This window comes from Amblyomma maculatum, chromosome 7, assembly GCF_055883805.1.
Source record: "Amblyomma maculatum isolate TAMU_Amacu chromosome 7, ASM5588380v1, whole genome shotgun sequence".
In the NCBI taxonomy this organism is placed as follows: domain Eukaryota; kingdom Metazoa; phylum Arthropoda; class Arachnida; order Ixodida; family Ixodidae; genus Amblyomma; species Amblyomma maculatum.
The window spans coordinates 89949604-89968994 of record NC_139350.1 but is presented as its reverse complement, the minus strand read 5'-3'; the positions used below and the strand labels follow the sequence as shown (position 1 = coordinate 89968994).

The 19391-nt window shown below is 48.5% G+C and overlaps 1 protein-coding gene across 2 annotated transcripts in view; it reads left to right on the top strand.

Moving 5' to 3' along the window:
* The window catches only part of LOC146183926 (protein NEDD1-like), a 99997-nt gene extending 96485 nt beyond the window's left edge, over positions 1-3512 (top strand). The window contains exon 13 of one of the 2 annotated variants that reach the window (XR_014708817.1): positions 1342-3512. Coding sequence is in view for 1 of the 2 variants with exons in the window: in XM_084609244.1 (XP_084465370.1) it covers positions 1342-1428 (87 nt within the window). In the remaining variant the exon portion in view is untranslated. The remainder of the gene's footprint in view (positions 1-1341) is intronic. The other variant, XM_084609244.1, reaches the window with a different exon arrangement.
* Positions 3513-19391: the final 15879 nt, after the last annotated feature.

Genomic DNA, 19391 nt, shown 5'->3' with positions numbered 1-19391 from the left:
TGTGCTCTCTGGGTTCGTCCTTGTCGCAGTATGCTGACAGTGTGCCAGTGGTCAATGCCTTCCTGTCTGTGCCAACCAATCGACACCATGCTGTAGTGGCTCTGCAGACTATTTCAAGATAGTTACTATATAGGCAAAGCTTATATAGTAACTAGTTCAAAAAGGATGGGCAGCATGTGAAGTCATTTTACTATTTCGCGAGCACTTGATCGATGCATAAAGAGTCGTAATCCTTCTGTGAAAATATTTGCGATTTTGTCACCAGCAATGCTGCATTGCATCTACGCTGTAATACCATCGACAGAGAAGCGATTTGGTGAATTCAGGCTGCGTAGCAAGCAGTTTTAGATGTTGCTGTCCTGGAGAGTGTCGCGGCTAAAGTAAAGGTCATCAGCACATGCTTTTTGTGCATCAACTAGATGGGAAAGTCCGGGGGTATCATTCCAGCATTCCGAAAAGAAAATAGCTTTTTGTGCGGAAACTGGATTTACAACCAAGTGTCAGTGTTGGTCACGTGCAGCATTTTCAGGGAGACATTCTCTTTCGTCTAGTTGAAGACTTAGTGCCATTATTGCTTTTTTGTCATTAAATTATGCCTTGTTGTAACCTGAGTATGGGAATAACAAGCTACTTGCTAACTCGAAATGAGTTACTGTACTTTTGGTCGGGTTGCTTGCCAAGCTGGTGACAAGTATGAATCCTGTCTCCGGCGTGTTTCTTTGGACGATTGAACTGAACGTTTGCCCTAAGAAAAATTATTGTGGGGAATGCTTGCAAAGTTATTACAATGCACTCCAGCGGATACTGTTTATATCCCGATGGAAACACTTCGGGAAAACGGAGCTTGCAATGCAACAACTGCGCAAGAACACGTGGAAAACAGCCAACGCGGCCAGCTGCAAACCTGCCATTATCACTGTGGCCAATGCCGTCCAAGCTGCCTATAAGGACTACAGGAATATTTTCTAGCCAGAAAACTGTACGAGCTAGAAATCCTTTTAATATTTTTCAAAGTATGTTCTTGCTACTGAATAGAACAGGGTGTACTTTTCAAAGTTGCTTCTAAAATCTCTTATATTACAAGTGTAGCAAGTTTTGTTCAAGTTGAGGCTAAGAACCTTTGGTTTTGCAAATAAAATTTGGGGAGTCATAAAACTGTTTAATGAAGTGGATAATTGATATTAAAGCATATGTTTAGTTCACTTTGATGTATTGCATGATAGTTTAAACCTTATAATTTGTAGACCAAATGGATCTAGAACAATCAAGAAGTTAAGATCATGTGTCCTATGGTAGGGTAAAAATTGTCAATTGTGATTTTGTTGTACATTCTCTTTGCAGGGTGACTTGCAGTCCATGTTGCAAGACATATTTGATGAAGTTTTGGCTCTGCGAGCAGACATAAGAGAGCTACGTGGGGACCTCTAGCTTGCAGTGTACATAACTAGTTTTTTTTTTTAATTTTTTTACATAACGTGGTTTATTTGAATAACATGTTTTTGTGTGTCTTGTGTTATTTACTCTGTACATATGCATTTATTTATTCATATTCCATTTTATGTGCGTGAAGTTTTGAGAGTAATCTATTTTTTTTTTTTTCATTTAAAACAGAACAAATGTTTTTTTATGGTGCCTTCAATGTCTCAAAAATAAAAAATGTTGTAGTTGCTTTTGTATTGTGTGGGTAGTATTTAGTGTAATCACTGGGAGCCTTAAGGGGAGACCCTGGTTACGGTGGCTAGAATGGGAGGTGAGAGTTTCGCAGCGGGCCGCGCATGCATGCATGTGTCGTAGTGATTCATGCTGTTGACAGGTGGCGCACGCGTAGCGTCTTAGATGCCTCTTTTCGCTGGGGGACGTTTGTCAGGTGCATGCGCGTCTGTGCTGTTGTGCGTTTTCTTGCCGCGTTGCTAGCAATCTTTTTTGTTTTCTGATTACGTTTACCCAGTGTAACTTTAACATGTCCTGAGTACACGGGTATAATGGAGAGACGTGTCAAGCGTCAAACGCATTGTTTTGCGCCCGGGTGCGCGTCAGGATACGTCTCCGCCAGGAACAAAGGCAAGAAAGTCTCCATTTTTGCTGCCCCGAGCGACGAAGAAAGGCTGAAAGTGTGGCAACGTGCGGTACCACGTTGCCACAAAAGCCATGCCACATGTAACTAGGGCAGTCATTGAGCCGAATGGATTTGAGAAAATGAAGGTCAACTTTGCTTTTTCACTATATTTAGCGACGAGGTACTGAGAGGGCTCTATACTTACCAAGATGACATTGAACGAGTGTGCGGTGCTGGCTCTAGTGCAGCAACAGCATCATTTGCAAGGAGGATGTCTAAGCTTATAGCAGCTATGACATCTCGGAGCAGCCATGGTGCTATGCTCATTGGTTCCCAAAGTCACACAGAGGTGAAGGATTTCTTAGCCTACATAGACACCTGGGAAGCACAAATAGGAAAGGTAGGCTTTCTTACGCAAGGCACAGCTGAAGGGCTTCGCGTTACGCTTAGAAGCACAATATCCCTTCTTGATCACCTCACAGAAAAGCTCGACTGCAAGTACCTAGTGACCTCTCGTTTGAGTCAGGATCGCTTAGAAAATTTATTCTGTATCTTTAGGTAAATGTCAGGCAACAATGACCACCCTACACCGTCACAGTTCTTGATTTCAGTCAATTGTTTGTCGTTTTGTAGTTTGGCGAAGGCCCCGCCAAATGGAAATGTGTCGCCCTCGTTAATGAAGAGCCTTCTCTCGGCAAGCAGTGAAAGGCCAGGAAACATTCAAGGAAAACTTGATCAGCTGATGGATATTGGATACCTCAACGAAGTGCATGAGGTGCTTGTATCATGCGACCTACTTTCTGATCATGAGGCGACTGTTGCAATAAGGAGCGACTCGCGGATATCCTACTATGTCGCAGGATATGTTGCTCGGAAGATTATGAGCAAAACAAAGTGCCATGACTGCTCTAGAGCACTGCTCCTTCCAGCTGGCTGTAACCTTCCAAAGGAAGCTGGCCTCACACAAGAGGTTGATAAGGGAGGGTTGCTCTATCCATCTCACGAGCTTCAGAAATTGAGTGTGAAGCTAGAGGATTTATTCACACATTGCTTCAGCATCAATAAGTTGAAGGCCAACAGCGTGATGGATTTGATTTCTTCTTTAGCAAGGAACAGGCTAAATACAGTTGGCTGCGAGAAACACAGCACAGAAGTAACAAACCATGTTGTGAAGTTTTATGCACTAACAAGGCTACACTTTTTAGTACAAGCAGAGAACAAGGCTAGAGACGGAAAGAGGCAGAGAATGCGGCACCTTAAGCTGATGCGTGCACTTGAGGCTGTGTTGTCCCTTGCAAGCTGTTTTAATTTTTTGTGTTCTGATTTAGGCTGCATCACTTGCTTGCCCTTACCGGCTGTCTTTGCCCACATACTTGTCTGTCCCTGCAATAAAATTTTGTGTGGTACTGCAAGAGCCCTGTGTGCTTTTTCCTGCTTGAGAACGAAACGCTGGCTCACAGCCAAGAGAAATGCGGCGCCTTTTTCGGCAACAACTTGATGCGTTCTTTCACAGGCAGAAATAGCTAAAAATAAGTTTTTGGCGAGCGCCTCCTACCCGTCGGGGTTACTCGCGCATTGAGTATGGTTGCGTGTAATGCTAGGCTTGTTATCTTTAACTGCCCACGTCGGCCGATTAACATTCTATGTTCCTATGCTGGGCAAGCGTCACACATGCTCCTCGACGCTCAAACAACGCAAAACTAGCACGCTCACAGAGCGCGCGAGCAGCGGGAGCGAGCAGCCGAGCGCGATCTAAGTGTCGACAGCAGCGCCGCCGCTGCAAGCATGATCGCTTGCTGCACTCCGCGCCGGCCAATGCTCTCACCTCCCATTCTAGCCACCGTACCCTGGTCTGACCAAATTTTGTTAACCCAGACAACACACATACGTCCCAGGGATTCCAATTAAGGGAGTTTCGGATGTCCTAGGGAAGTCCGGAAAAGTCCCACAAAAATCCCCCAAAACATCCCAAATGAAATAAGTGACTTCCTCAGGACGTCCCAAACAATACCGAGGTGGAACATGTTTGGGGCATTGTAGGAGCTTATTGGGACATTGTTTAGATTTTCCTTGTTATTCTAGGCCCTGTCTTGTCGAGGCCTCGTAAGAATCATCATATGAATCTCAGCTCATGTTTGTGTTATGAGCAGACTCAAGTTGTCATCTTTAATTTCTATTGGGGCAGTTAGGGCAGGGATGATTTGGGAAGAATTGGAGGCAGAGTAATTTCAATGGGAAAACCACTATGCTGGAGGTGACCATTCTCTAAATTTCTAGTTCCAATTATTTTGTGTTGAACTAACGATTCAAAACATATATAATGTAAGAGTCTGAGGTCTGTGTTCTGGTCGAACGTTTAACTAGCGCGTCAGTCTCTTGCGTATTCTTTGTCAGCCGTCTTCTTCGTAGCACGCGCCTTTTCGACATACGCTTGTTTTTGTCATCGTCGACAGTCACCGAGCGTTGGTGTGACACTACAATTATCCCCGGGAGAAAAAGGAGGCATCCTGCCGACTCATGGCATCGACACAACAGGCGGGTCATAACATGGCTTGAGGCGGTCAACGTGCACTGTTTCACGCCCGCGGCGACGCATATCCGGTGTCGGTGCAAGTGGTTCTATAACGCAGTTCACCGGAGAGGTCTGGCAAATAACCCGATATGGGTCATGATATTTGGAAGCAAGTTTGGTAGAGAGGCCGGAGGGGGTGGCAGAACCCAAAGCCACACGAGGGAGTCTGTGCTGTATGAAGGAGCTGGACAAGACTGCGCGAAGGAACTGCTGGTGACCTTGGTTCTGGGTTGTAAATGATCGGGCCAACTGGCGACATTCTTATGCATATGGTGCCGATTGAGAGACGGCGGTCGATTCGGAGGCGTCAGGGCGATATGGGAGTACCGTGTCCATAGTTGAGGTGGGTTCACGGCCGTGTAGAAAGAAAAAGGGGGAGAAGCCGGTCGTGCTTTGTATGGCAGTATTATAAGCGTATGTGACGAAAGGGAGAATCCGGTCCCAGTTTGAGGGGTCGGACGTGATATACGTACATGGCCAGCATGTCACTCAAGGTGCGGTTAAAACGTTCCGTCATGCCATTTGTCTGCGGATGGTAGGCCGAGGTAGAACGGTGGATAATGCGTCACTGCTGAAGAAGGTCTCGGAAAGAAAAACGCGGCCATGGGCACTGAGCAATTCTTTAGGTGAACTGTGGCGCAGGACGAAAAACGCAACGTCCGGCGCCGACGCAGAAGGTAAAGATGTTTCTGCGTAGCAGGTAAGGTGGTCAACAGCCACGATAACCCAACGGTCACCAGTTGGAGTGACTGGTAGTGGCCCGTAAAGATGAATACCCACACGGTCGAATGGCCGGCTGGGGCAGGGCAAGGGCTGCATCGGAACGGTGGAGTGATGTTGGGTTTTGCGGCGTTGGTATTCCTGGCATGCGCGGGCGTAATGACACACGAAGCGGTACGTATACCCTGCCAGTAATAGCGGAGGCGAAGACGAGTGTAAGTTTTCAACACTCCGGCGTGGGCACACTGAGAATCGGCGTGAAAAGCTGCGCACATTTCCGAACGAAGGTGCCGAGGAATGACAAGGAGCGCTCCACTTGCGTCGGAAAGGTAATTTCGGCGGTAAAGCATGCCGTTGCGGATGGCAAAATGACGAGCTTGGCGGCGAAGCGTTCGAGAAGCTGGGCGCAGAGAAGGTGTAGATAGAAGCGTGAGAAGAGAAGCGTCGATCCAGGGTCTTGCCTTTGTTCATTGGGCATGTCGGCAATTTCTAGTGAAGATGAGTCACCTATGGTGATAGCTGTCGAGTCAGAGCCGCATTGAAGAGGTGACCTAGACAGGGCGTCAGCATCAGCTTACGGCCAGACCGGTAGGTGACCTGAATGTCGTACTCTTGTAAGCGGAGGGCCCAACGAGCAAGACGGCCGGATGGGTCTTTAAGGGTGGACAACCAGCAAAGTGCGTGATGGTCGGTAACAGAAAGGGACGACCGTAGAGATATGGGCGGAATTTTCCAATGGCCCAAATGATGGCCAAGCACTCCTTTTCGGTTACAGAATAATTTTTTTCGGCCTTTGTTAAGGTGCGGCTGGCATAAGCAACAACGTACTCTGGGTAGCCGGGCTTTCGTTGTGAAAGGACAGCGCCGAGACCTACACTGCTTACACCGCTGGCATCAGTGTGAACATCAGTAGGCGCCGCAGGGTCAAAATGGCGGAGAATCGGAGGCGACACTAGAAGGCGCCGAAGCGTCGAAAAGGCCTCATCACAGTCGGACGTCCAAGACGAAAGAATTGCGTCACCGGCAAGGAGCTCAGTCAGCGGCGAGATGATCGAGGCGAAATTGCGGACGAAGCGACGAAAATACGAGCACAGCCCGATAAAACTACGCAGCTCCTTAATGGAAGTTGGACGTGGAAACTCAGATATACTGCACAGAGTTTTGCAGGATCTGGACGAACACCGTCTTTCGAAACAACGTGTCCCAATATAGGAAGCTGGCGAGCCCCGAAGCAGCACTTTTTCAAATTTAGTTGCAGGCCGGCATCAGTCAAACACTTTATCACACGCTCGAGACGATCCAAATGTGACGTAAAATCTTTTGAAAACACGATATCGTCCAGGTAACGAAAACAGTGATGCCACTTGAGTCCGCATAGAATTGTGTCCATCATGCGCTCGAAGGTAGCCGGTGCGTTGCACAATCCAAACGGCATGACGTTCGTTAAATTCATAGAGACCGTCAGGTGTCACAAAAGCGGTTTTTGGTCGATCGTCAGCTGCCATAGGTACCTAGCTGCCAGTAGCCCGAGCGGAGGTCCAGAGATGAAAAGAATTCGGCACCTTGAAGGCAATCGATAGCGTCATCAATGTGTGCAAAGGGGTACACACGTCTTTTCGCGTTATCTTGTTCAATCGCCTGTAATCAACGCAGAACGGATACGCGCGACAGGGCACGGTGGTGGTCTGGCGGTGACAGCGGCTTACGTTAGCGGGGCTGTCACAGGCGTAAGTTGAGAGCTTGGCGGTAAAACTTCTGCAACTTGCTCCTGGATGGTGTGCCGAAGTGCAGGATCTAGCGATGGGGTGGTTGCAGCAGAAACACGGAGGAGCGACAGTTGGCGAGCCACTTCCTCCCGTATAAAAGCCTTGATCTCGGGAAGGAGGGAAGGCGGTTCAGATGCGAGGCCGCATGCTGTCGGAGGCGGGAATAACCGATCGTTCATGACAGAACGTCGAGTAGAAGCTCGTTGCCTCCTGAGCACGTCGTAACTTTGACAAAGCTGAACCACTTCAACGACGGTTTGCGGGTTTCTGGTCGTCAACATATGAAACGCATCGTCGGAGATTCCCTTCAGGATTTTGGTGATTTTGTCAGCTTCGGACTTAGATGGATTAACACGTTTGCAAAGATCCACAACGTCCTCTATGTAGCTGGTGAATGTTTCGTCAGCAAGCTGAGCGCGGGCTTCGAGGCGTTGTTCGGCGCGGAGTTTGCGCACGGCGAGGCGCCCGAACACCTCGGAAAAGTTCGTTTTAAAGGCCGACCAGGTGGGCAGGTTGGGTTCATGGTTGCGAAACCATAAATTGGCCACATTTGTCAGGTAGAAGAAGACGTTAGCTAACTTTGTGGTATCGTCCCACTTGTTGTATGCGCATTACGCTTTCATATGAGGATAGCCAGTCATCCACATCCTGGTCATCTGCACCACTGAAAAAGTTGGGATCCCGTTGGCGAAGCCCACCAGAGCACAGGATGGTAGGCGGAGCAGTGGGAGCAGTCGAGCATGGTATAGCGGTCTGGCTTGCTGCCTTAGTCATAGCGGATGGCGGAGCGAGTGTGCGACTGCGAAGCTCCAGCGTGAGAGGAGGGAACGAAGAGCAGCCTCCACCAAATGTAAGAGTACGTTCAGTCTGAGGTCGGTGTTTTGGTCGAACGTTTAACTAGCGCGTCAGTCTCTTGCGTCTTCTTCTTTTTCAGCCATCTTCTTCGTAGCACGCGCCTTTTCGACATATGCTTGTAGTCTTTGTCACCGTCGACAGTCACCGAGCGTTGGTGTGACACTACAATAATAATATTTGCCTAAAACCATTTTACTTACTCGATAAACGCCCATGGGCAAAGCAATATTCGGGGGCGTTGAACACTGCATGCTGCAAACTACTATACACGTTATTAGGTTTAGGTCGCGAGCCTGTGGTATCGTACCAGTGCCAGCTGTTAATACATGCGGCTCGCGGCCCCTCGGTAGCGTTGGCCTGGCGGCTCCGTGGCTCGGCGGAAGGCATCAACGGTCCCAGCAAAGACGAGGCGTCTTCTAACGAAACAACCTTTACTACAGCATCGTGAAGGAACGGGCAGAGAAGCTGACCCGGAGAGAATACAGACACGTTCACACAGCTGGTGTCTAGCGTCGTCTCCACGGCGCGTCAAAGTAGTCTCTGTCTCAGCGGAGTCGGCCGCTGCTTTTTATAGGCTTGCCAGTTCACAGGGAAATGAAGAGAGCCCTTCAAGTTCAGACAAGGCGATGACTCAATCGCAGGTGGTCCGACCGCATCCCACCTCCTGCAGACGGGCGAAGGCGACGCACTCTCCCTCGAGCTCCAGGCTTGGCCAGCTTTTGCACACACACGCACGCACACACATTTGGCGCGTGGCAGGATCACGTTGAGACTTGCCCGCGGTAAAGTGAGCTACCCTCGGGAGGAAGCGATGGGCGGCCGATGAACGGCGCCGAAATGGCCGATCCGCTCGTGGTTCTGCCTGTTGCTATGCGGTGGCCGCGTCAGCTGTCACCCTTGTCGGTGGAGAAATGTAACAGACTGCCCCGCCGGGGAAGGGAGATCCCGAAGGGCAGGGGACTGCATCCGCGTTCCGGAGGGATCGGGATGTTGCTGCTAGCCGGGGTCGTCCGATTCTGCTTCCCTTGAGCCCAAACAGCCTGAAGAAGTCCTTGGCAAGTCCGGGTTTCCAAGACACTCTGCAACTTGTCTTCAGGAGAGTTTTCCGACAACCCACAACATCACAACCACGCTAAAAACTCAACCGATCAGCCAGCAAGCACGGCACAATCTTCACTAAGTTATGCCAGACTATTTCCCTCTTATGCCCCCATGTATATTAAAGGGCAGCTCAGCAGCACTTGGAACGCGTCCACAAATTTGAAAATTGCGCTTTCTAAAACATCACTTTCAAACAAAGATACAATACAATATGTTCAAAATTCTATGTCAGGAAGAAAAACACCAAGAAGTGAAAACTGAGGCTTCTCACGTTATGGGCTCCGACTTAAGCTATCGGCGTTACATTTGAGATCACCCTTTTCACTAACGCTTCGGCTGTCCGATTCACGGAACAACCGTACCTTCCTGTTTCTGTGCAAAGAACCACATGAGGATGAATCACTCACTTTCCTGAACAACCTATCCCTCTCCTTACGGGTTGCGCACCAGTCACGCATTTTCTAGGCACGGGCGCATTTGTGCCTTTGGGATAGGCGCTTTCTCTTTCGCGATAGCTTCAACTTGCTCCATTCTTTCTCGCGCCTGCCTTTCCGCTTTTTTCTACGGCAGCACTGGAACACAGGATTTCTGCTTTCTTTTCGCAATCGTTTGAGTGTCCTCTCCTTACGATGGCAGCAATCTTTCTCGTGCCTGCCCTTCCGCGTTTTTCGTCGGCAGCACTGGAATACTAGCCTTCTGCTTTCTTTCTTTCTGGGCCATCTCTGACCAGCTAGCGGTCAACGTTCTAGCGGTAACCGGAGCTAGTAGGGCACGGGTGTCGTCGAAGCGGTCAAAGTGCGGCGCCGCGTCTGATTCGCGGCCAGCAGCGCATGACTCACTTTCAGTCAAGTCCGAACGACAACCGCTCCTGTCAGTCCCCTTGCTAGGAATTTGATCTGGCGGCTCGCCACTCAGTGCGTCGCCTCGCTCAGAGCTAACCGGCGCACGATCAAGCTCCTTCGACAGCTGGGGCGCTTCGGATTGCGTGAGGGTCATATGTGCCACGACCGCGTTCGCACTGGGGTTGCTTTCGCGAATACAACCTAGCGTGGTATCGGGGCACGAACTATTATGACTCTGCTCTGGATGTTTGCTGTCGCCTTCGCAAGTCTCGCTCTCTACAGCGTACGCGCACTCCTTGTCGATCTGCCCTGGCTGATCACAACTCGCGGGCTGCGCAGTTTCTCTGATCGGCATTTCGTTTTTCTGCGTGCCCTGCTCTACGATGAAGCTGATTTCGGAAACCGAAATTTTGTCCTTTCCTAGCTCGTTTCCATCTCCGCCACGCTCTACACAAGCTTCTGCTTTCGACTCGCGGTTCAGTTATTGCCAGTTCCCCACTCTCGTTTGATGGAACTGTATCTCCTACAGCTACTTGGGTCGGTGTGCAGTTCACCTCGCTTAACGGCGTCACTTCAGACCTCTCACCGATTAAGCCTGTGCTAACCTCAGCTGGTGACTCGACCAAGGTAACACGATGCTCTTCTGTTCGAGGATCGGTCGGCTCACTACTGCGGTCACGTTGCTCGGCCGCTTCTCCAAGCAGTGTCTCACACTCCGGTGCAAGCTCGATTTGCTCCGGAACTTCCGCATTGTCTAGCCATTCGCTTGCAGCGGCTTTCAACTGATACGCCAAATCAAAGTACGTCGTGTTACAATGTTTCTCGCTCTCATATCTTTTCCGAAGATCCTGAGGCGTTATACGATATCGTATCAGCAATGACTCTTTTAGTGCATCGTAATTTTTCAAGCGGTCGCCAACCAATCGCTTGATTTCTTCCGACGCTTCAGCGGAGAGAAGAGCTACCAACATCTGCGCCCAACTATCTCGCTCGAAACGTTTACTTCTGCAGACATTCTCGAAGTCTGCCAAATACTCGACCACATCCTCGGCAATGAAAAACGGTGGCGGACCATCTCGCGGTATTGAACCGTTTCACTGAATGGCATTGCAAGCTTTAATCCTTTCCACGCTCATTCTATGTGCTGAAATCTCCAGCTGCATCAGTTTCCTTACGCGGGCGTCCTCTTTCTCGTGACGTTCTCTACGTTCACGTTCCTTTTGACGTTCGTCAATGATCTCAAGGCATTCCAAAAGCTCGTCATCTTCAGCTTCCAACGCAAGAATAGCCTTTAACACTTCTGGTTTTCTGAGTTTGTCTGACAAATTCAGACCCAACTCCTCCGCAAGCTCCAGCAATTTCGGTTTGCGCAACGACTTCAAATCCAAATCCATGGCTGTTCCGAGTGCTGCCTTCTCTACTGCCCACTATTGCCTTGCTGCAATTAACCAAGCAACAACGACAACACAATTACCAGCTCTGTTCTCTACTTAACAAAAGCCTGGCAAACTCAGTAGAAGAAAGTCCCGCACTCACCAAACCTCGCAGCCAAGAATCCAACGCAGTCGTTCCGCTGCAGGCAACCAGTCATCACACAGGGCTCGTTGCGCTGCTCCCGGCTTTTCGCTGAGCTGCTTGTTTCACGGGTCACGCCTGTGACATCTCCGCTCTTCCCACCAGATGTTGCACCTCGGTCAGGCCTGTCTCGTTTCATCGACCACGGTCACGGCTTGGTCGTTCTCGTTCCTCCGCTGTTCACCAGTTGTTGGACGACGGTATCGCCTACCTCGTCTGACTCGTCCCTCCGCCCACGGTTACGGCTTGGTCATCCCACCGCTGCCACCAGTTATTAAGTTTGGGTCGCGAGCCTGTGGTATCGTACCAGTGCCAGCTGTTAATACATGCGGCTCGCGGCCCCTCGGTAGCGTTGGCCTGGCGGCTCCGTGGCTCGGCGGACGGCATCAACGGTCCCAGCAAAGACGAGGCGTCTTCTAACGAAACAACCTTTACTACAACATCGTGAAGGAACGGGCAGAGAAGCTGACCCGGAGAGAATACAGACACGTTCACACAGCTGGTGTCTAGCATCGTCTCCACGGCGCGTCAAAGTAGTCTCTGTCTCAGCGGAGTCGGTCGCTGCTTTTTTAGGCTTGCCAGTTCACAGGGAAAGGGAGATGAAACTTTTGTTGCTAGTGTATTTTGGCATCCTAAATACAAATATGCAATCCATTTTTGCCTCTTTTAAGATTTTAAGATTTTAAATGTTTTAATTATTAGAATTCTGCCCAAGTTTTAGTAATTTGTGCATTAATGACTGGCAAAAAGTTTATGTCTACTTGTTCTACTATAACCCTAGAGTGCAACTATATCATCAGAATAATTTTAGCAGCAGCAGTTCAAAGATTGTAGCCTGTCATAAAGTGTGCATAAATTTGTCAATTTTTTTCTATGGAAGTGCTAAGTTAATTCAATTTTGTCAAGAAAAATTAGTAGTTTTTTGTTATAGTTGCCAAGAAGGATGTATAAGCTTTCATATACATTAATAATGATTGAAATCTGACCACTACATCAAGAGATACCTTGGTCAACACCGTATGTCATGCTAAGAAAAACACTTGAAATAGCACACACTTTGTATTAAAACCCTCTGGGAACATAATCACAGCCATTTTCCTTGATGCGCTTTTGTTTGTAGGAGCCTTGGTGATTAAACATAAGATCTTGTGGAGATTTCTATTTCTAAATGATCTAGAGTCCCCGTGGTGCAATAAGCCTATATATGAATATGCAGCTAACAGTAACTCATTAAAGTGGGTTCTGGCTGGCTTTCGATGTCAGTGCATCATTTACCACCGATATAATTGCCCTCGAACGAATAAAATTGCCGGCGAACGAAATGCATGCTCTGGAGGCCCCCACCAAGACGAGTGCGTTTGCATGGTGACCTCCGCAAAAGTTGGTGCTAAGTTCTTGCGCGCGATCGCCATTCTCACGTTCATGCTGTAAACGCAGTCAGCCGGCAACTAGTGATAAGCGCCCAAGCGCCCACCGCGTAGCATTCAGAAGCAAGTTCATTTTGACAAGATTTGGGATTCCGCGCAATCTTCTTCTCTATGTTCCGCGTGTTGCGGGACGCTGCTTCGCGACTGCCGCTGCGGCTGGTCGCGGCACTGCCTCACAGGGCGATCTATCCCGGCGTTGAAAGCTGCACTTGCTCATCTGCACCATCACGATTCCGTACGCGGCAGATCGTACCGCTCCTCGCTGTCGCACTGAGCACGACTGGCTATGCTACGCCGTTATCAGGCCATCGCGGACTCGACGCGGAGCGTCGGCGCTTCGTCATTGATTGCAGATAACCAGATGCGGCGATGCAGCGTCCCCGACGCGTGTATCTCCTCTCGCTACTTTGTTTAGACTGATAACTAAGCGCATTTCGCGTTGTGGTTGCGATGAGGGAACGGCGCTAGGTTGACTAGGCCTAAAGGAGATACCTTTTCAAAATGGCGCCGGACTGCGAGCAGTCGACGCCGCCAGCCAACCAAAGCTCGCCATTTTGCTCACGTGCGGTGGGAGTCCAATGGGAGGGTATTTTTGCACATCGTGAGCGCTCAATCACGTGACACAAAAGTGGCGTGGGGCTTACGTCACTTCTGCGTGTTCTGTCGACGTTTTTTTTTTTTTTTTATTCTACTGCGGCAGTGAGAAAAGCGCTTAGCCGTCGGAGCATAGGTCGGAGCGCGGCTTCGAACTGGCGGAAGACTGCGAACGCACAAAATCTGCTCCCACTCATTCCCCCGGGGGAGGAAAATTCTGTTTACTGCTTGGAGCCATGGGAGAGGGGAGAAGACTGTGTTGGAGGAAGAGCCATGGCGTGGACAAAACTGCCGCGAGCGCTTTACAGAAGAAAGCGTGCGTGCGGACGGCTAGATGCTCTGCCTCCGCCAGCTCGAAGCCGCGCTCCGATGGCCAAGCGCTTTTCTCACTGCCCCAGTACAATAAAAAAAAAATTAAAAAAAACAACAAAAAAAAAAAACGTCGACAGGACACGCAGAAGTGACAGTAGCCCCACGTCACTTTTGTGTCACGTGATTGCGCGTTCACGATGTGCAAAAATACCCTCCCGAGTCCAATAGCAGGGCGTGCTTCGCGCAATTTTGTTCCTTTGTTTTCCGCTTCGATGGGCTCGCTCATGGTCGCCAACCGAGGTATAGGAATGGCCTGTATCGCGATCTTTCGAACGACACCGAGATTATGCCCGCGGATCGCGTATTTCTCGAACTGCGGGAGATCGAAATTCGGCGCGATTTGACCTGTTTACAAGGGCCACACGCGCAGATTCTTGTCTTTGGAAGCTGTAACGCTCAAATTAGGCGATATTTTTCAACGAAACTTCGGAGACAGCTGCGGAAGGATCTCATAATCGCGAAAACGAGACGATTGAAAATCCAATTTTCTGACCGATTTTCGGCTGCAAAGACCCGGGTCCTGGGCAGTCTGTATTGGCTTACCTTAGCATTCAGATAATGATGCCACCTGTACGAAGGGAGTTCAAGTCTTGCACAGTTGTGTAAGGTTCTAAGGTTTTTTTTTTTTTTTTTTTTTTTTTTTTTTTTGAGGACTAGATAGGGCTGTGACAACTGAAATTACTATTTAGAAGGTCTGTTCAGAAAGGTTGCATCTATGCACCGGACACTATTCATTGTAAAAGTACTCCAAGTGGACAGGTAAGTGACACAAACTTGATGTCGCATATCCACTAGCTCTGAGCATTGTATGGGAAATGCGAGCTGCAATAGTAAGGCGAAAGCCTTTCTAGACTAGTCAATGTGGATTGCGCAGAAAGTGACTCCCCACTGAATGCGCGGCCAACAAGCCAGGAACTTTAATTAAAAAATATCTTGCACTGGGAATCGAACACCTACCCCTCCGATCAGCCAAACCAAACTTACTAACAGCTATGCAGCGGAAGCTGCGAGTGCGTGTCGCACGAGAACAGGGAGCTTGTGAAAACCGGTATCTCGCGCCATGCCGGGCCCCTGGAGATGACGCATGTGCTGTATGTGGTAACTCCAGTGAAATGATTGACCATATCATACTTGAATGTAATGGTATCCATCCGAAAGTTGATGCAGGCGCAGTCACTGTTCCTGAAGCTCTGGGGTTTAGAAATACCAGTGGCCGGGTGAATAAACCAGCGGTGGAAACTAGCAAAAAACGACTGGAAGATTGGTGGCTTAAAAGCAGAGAAGTGGCATAATGTTACTAATGTAGAAACAAAAATTTAATAAATAGAATGATGGTTTAGTTAGCCAATCGAAATCAATAATTAAGATATAGGTAGAAAAATGAGCATGATAGCTACTGCTACCACCCCGTTTCAAAGGGGACGCTCCTATATTCCATCCATCCATCCATCCGTGCCGTCGGTGGTTCCGTCCCGTTGGCTTGCTACTGTTGTACTGTCGTATTTGCGAATCGTTTCACTCACATTTACAATGTTATTTTTTATTTTTCATTTGGGGTCAGAAATGAACTTTGCACCAAATATAGTAGCAACAGCTATGCAGCGGAAGCTGCGAGTGCGTGTCGCACGAGAACAGGGAGCTTGTGAAAACCGGTGTCTCGCGTTTGTAGCTTCCACTGCGTAGCCTCTGAAAGCCGTCCACAACTATCTAAGCTAACGAATCTGTGAATGGAGAAAGGTCGCTTCATGCCACTGTGTCGGAGAAGCTACATTTCAAACTCGTACGAGGTGTAGTTTTATGTTCGGCATGCTGTCGGACCCTGCACGACTTCTGGGATGGGAGTGTTATGCCCTAAATCGTCGCGGAGGGTCCGCGCATATGGACAGCGCCGCTGGAAGGCCGGATGTGGTTTTTCCTTGCGACAGCGGGCCGAGGCGTGCTGACGGGGGATGTCAGTACAAAGGAGCACGGATCCTTATCTTCCCGACAGGCCAATTGAAGTCAAGCGCTTTTGTCGGCAACCGGAACGGGCGTCTCTTGATCTTCGGCACCCCTCCTCTGAACAATGGACGCCGTCGTGTTGTGACCCAGCTACTGTTGACTCAAAGATGCTGCTGCACGTGCCGCTCGATGGCCATTAGTATTGTGCTGCTGAGGAAAAGTGCCCATCGCCTGACCGGCGCCATTGCAAAGATGGCTGAAACCAGATGGGACATCGCCACTTCATTCTCGCTTATTAAAACACGTGAAGAATCGAATTTAAGCTTGTTGATGCCGAGTTTCAAGCACAGCGCAGCAGACACGTGTCTCGCAGAAAGACCCGGAAGTCGGAAATTCCTAGCGTGCTTTGCGGCTCGTTCAGATTGGACACCACCTGTTCGCAAATTGAAGAACCTGCATACGGTTGCTCGGTGCCTCGTGTACTTCAACGATTTCACTTCGTTGTTTATGCGCTTTACCCACATGGAGAAGTTTAGAGTGAAGAGGAGACGAAAGCGAAAGTTTGCCGGAAACCTTCCCGTCAGTTTACCGATGCCGCAAGAAACGCAAGAAAAAAAAAAGCGAGCAGACGCACGTATAAAAGGAAGTAAAGACAAAACTAAGGAGTACCTGAGCCACAAATGTGGTGGATTTTAACCCTCCTGGATATTGCTGTATGAAATTTTTAGCTATATCAAATATTTTTTCCCCTCGAAACTACTTTTCTGCCGTTTCATTTTGTGCGAACATTCGTAATTTTTTTCCTCGAATAGATTTTTTAACGAAACATTACACACTTATTCTTGGTATATCAAGCTGTGCAACCAACTACAGAAAATAAAATTGTGCAATAAGATTTGTTATTGTTGCATTTGTTTTAAAAACATTCCTTGCTGAAAATCATTGTTTTGGTACTTTGTAAATAAAAAGCTGCAATCCATGATATCGTAATTACTTTAGTTCATTGCACAGCTGATTGCTTTATGTACCTACATAACTGCAAGAGGAATTTTCCTTGTGGTGAGGTATATAAGAGTTATGACTGCTGGCGTAGAATGTATTATTAGTACATTTCTCGGCAATAAAATTTTTTTCATTTTGTATTTCGACATTTATTAGAATACAAAAAGACAATCTTTAATATAGATCACTAATTTCCTCTTTGTATTCGATACCAAAATGCTTTTTTTTTTTTTAAAGTGGCCTCATACCTTAATGAAAACAGGCCAGAGCTATATGTAACACTTTATGTGCTCTGCCTGTTGCATGTTCTTATTCACTGGCTGGAATAATATAATATGGCCATGGAGTTGAAAATGCACATATAGGCCAACACCGTGTTTACAAACAAAGGGGGCACTCGCAGCGCCGCAGCAGACTGGAGGTTTAGCGCCCATGGGAATACATGGAACCGAAAGATTTCAAAGCAGTTTTTTCATTTCATGAGGTACCTATGATATCGCTATTCGGCACAGAGCAACAATGGACATCCTAGAACAGGTCGTGAAAGTGTGAAATCTCATTACCGCGGCGAAGTATATTTAAAACACTGCGAAACGTATGGTGGTGCGAGTTGGGAGGGCGACACATAGAAACACCTTACCGCAACATTTTTCTCGTTTTTCAGAGCACCAGAAGTAGTGGCCGGTCGTTAAACGAATTGGCCAGCGCTTTGAAGAATCCCGCGTCATTGCGGAGGCAGCACCTAACCGCACAAGGTTAGGTGGGCGGGTGAGGTTAAGAAGTTCTCAGGGGTCAAGTGGATGCAGCTAGCACAGGACCAGGTAAAGGCTGAATCACATGTACGCGAAAACTCACGCGAACGCGACGGCGGCACGCGTCGCGCGAAGCCTCCGCGCGAATCGCGCGAACAGAAATGCATGTGTCGCTTGGCTCGTCGCTCGGATCTGCCGAAATAGAAAATTTCGCTCGTTCGCCCGGAAGTAACCGTACGCCACTGCCGCTCATTTCGCATATGCTTTCTTTATTTTGCTGTGTTGCATTGTGATTGTGCACTACCGCGTAAATTTTTCGCTTTCTACAAACAATGGTGAATAGCCAAGGATTCAAAGAGCGTCTAATCGCAACCGAAACAAAAGAAACAAGGGGTCACGTGATTACTCGTACAGACTAGTGCAAGTTAAACACATTCGATACGGTTTGTTGTAAATACATTTTGCTTTGCCATGTTGTCGCAAGATAACTTTCAATCGTTATGACTGTTGTTGCATTTGGCTGTAGTTTTGCGGTGTCCTAATCCACACAACAGAGCATCGTCGTCGTTTCGCTCGGTTAGCGCTGTCGCGTGCATAGGCGACAGAGCGAACCACGATCGCTTTCGCCGCGCCGCCTTGTTGCGTCGCTCACTTTTTCGCTCACATGTGATTTAATTGGAGGAACATGGGAGAGGCCTTCAAATGTATTTGACTTTTTATCACTGCTATACTGAATCCTAATTTTCGGCCGAATGAAACGTAATTATTTCTCGAATCGCTAAATTGTTACCCTGCCGCGGTGCTTGAGTGAATGGCGACTATACTGAACGCAAGGATATGTGCGGGGTCGAATCCTGACCTTCGGTGGCCGCTTTTCGATGGGGCGAAAAGCAAGGCGCCCGTCCGTGTCCTGTGCGATGTCAGTGCGCGTTAAAAGATCCAAGGTAGTCGAAATTTCCTCCACAACAGTGTCTCTAATCAAATGAATCTGGCTGACCGTCGTTAAACGACTGGGCAGATGTCGGCGGCCGGTATTTTCGGCCAGCCAATGCAGGCTCAACGGTATAGGTCCTGGTTGGCTGCCATTTACTCTGGTAGATAATTGATCAACGACTTTCAGACAACTATCGGCAAATGGTAGGGAATTAGGCGGCACCCAACATTCGGCAAGCAAACATGGCTCAAAACAGTGCCGTGGATGGCTGCCCCTGCACCAAAGCTTGGCAGCCAAACATGGCCCAAAGTTGGGACGTGGTTAGCCAAGTAGTGCGTTTTTAGTGAATGGATTTGCATATTGTTCGCATTATGCAGTTTTGAAGCGAAATCTTCGCTGAGCATATAGGTGGAGCCGCGCTTCGCGTGTCTGATAACTTGACCTTTACCGAGCCGGAGGTCATGTATGGTTATAAGCCTCAACACAGCTAAGTCCTTCAGCCTAACCTTGTGACCACTAGGGTGCCTCGATGTAGCGCGCCGCCGTACAGGGTGGAGACACCGCCTTCGACGGCGCCATGTTGGGGCAAGCTCAGATACGGCGGGCTATGGAGCGTCGGTCCGATTTCTTGTTCAGCACGCGCTTGAGCTAGCAGGCTCAACTGTGTACCGTTTTTACACACATACTCGCAATCCTGGGCGCGTTTTTGCTCGAAAAAAAAAAGTGAAAGCAACTACTGCTTGCTAGCATGCGTAATTCTAAGAGGAAATTATCAAATTGCAGATCACGGATGTTCAAATGCGGTTATTTTGACGACTGGCTGTTTTATAAAGCAATGCATTTTGCACTGCCGGACATGAATGAGTTTATGAGGTGCATAAC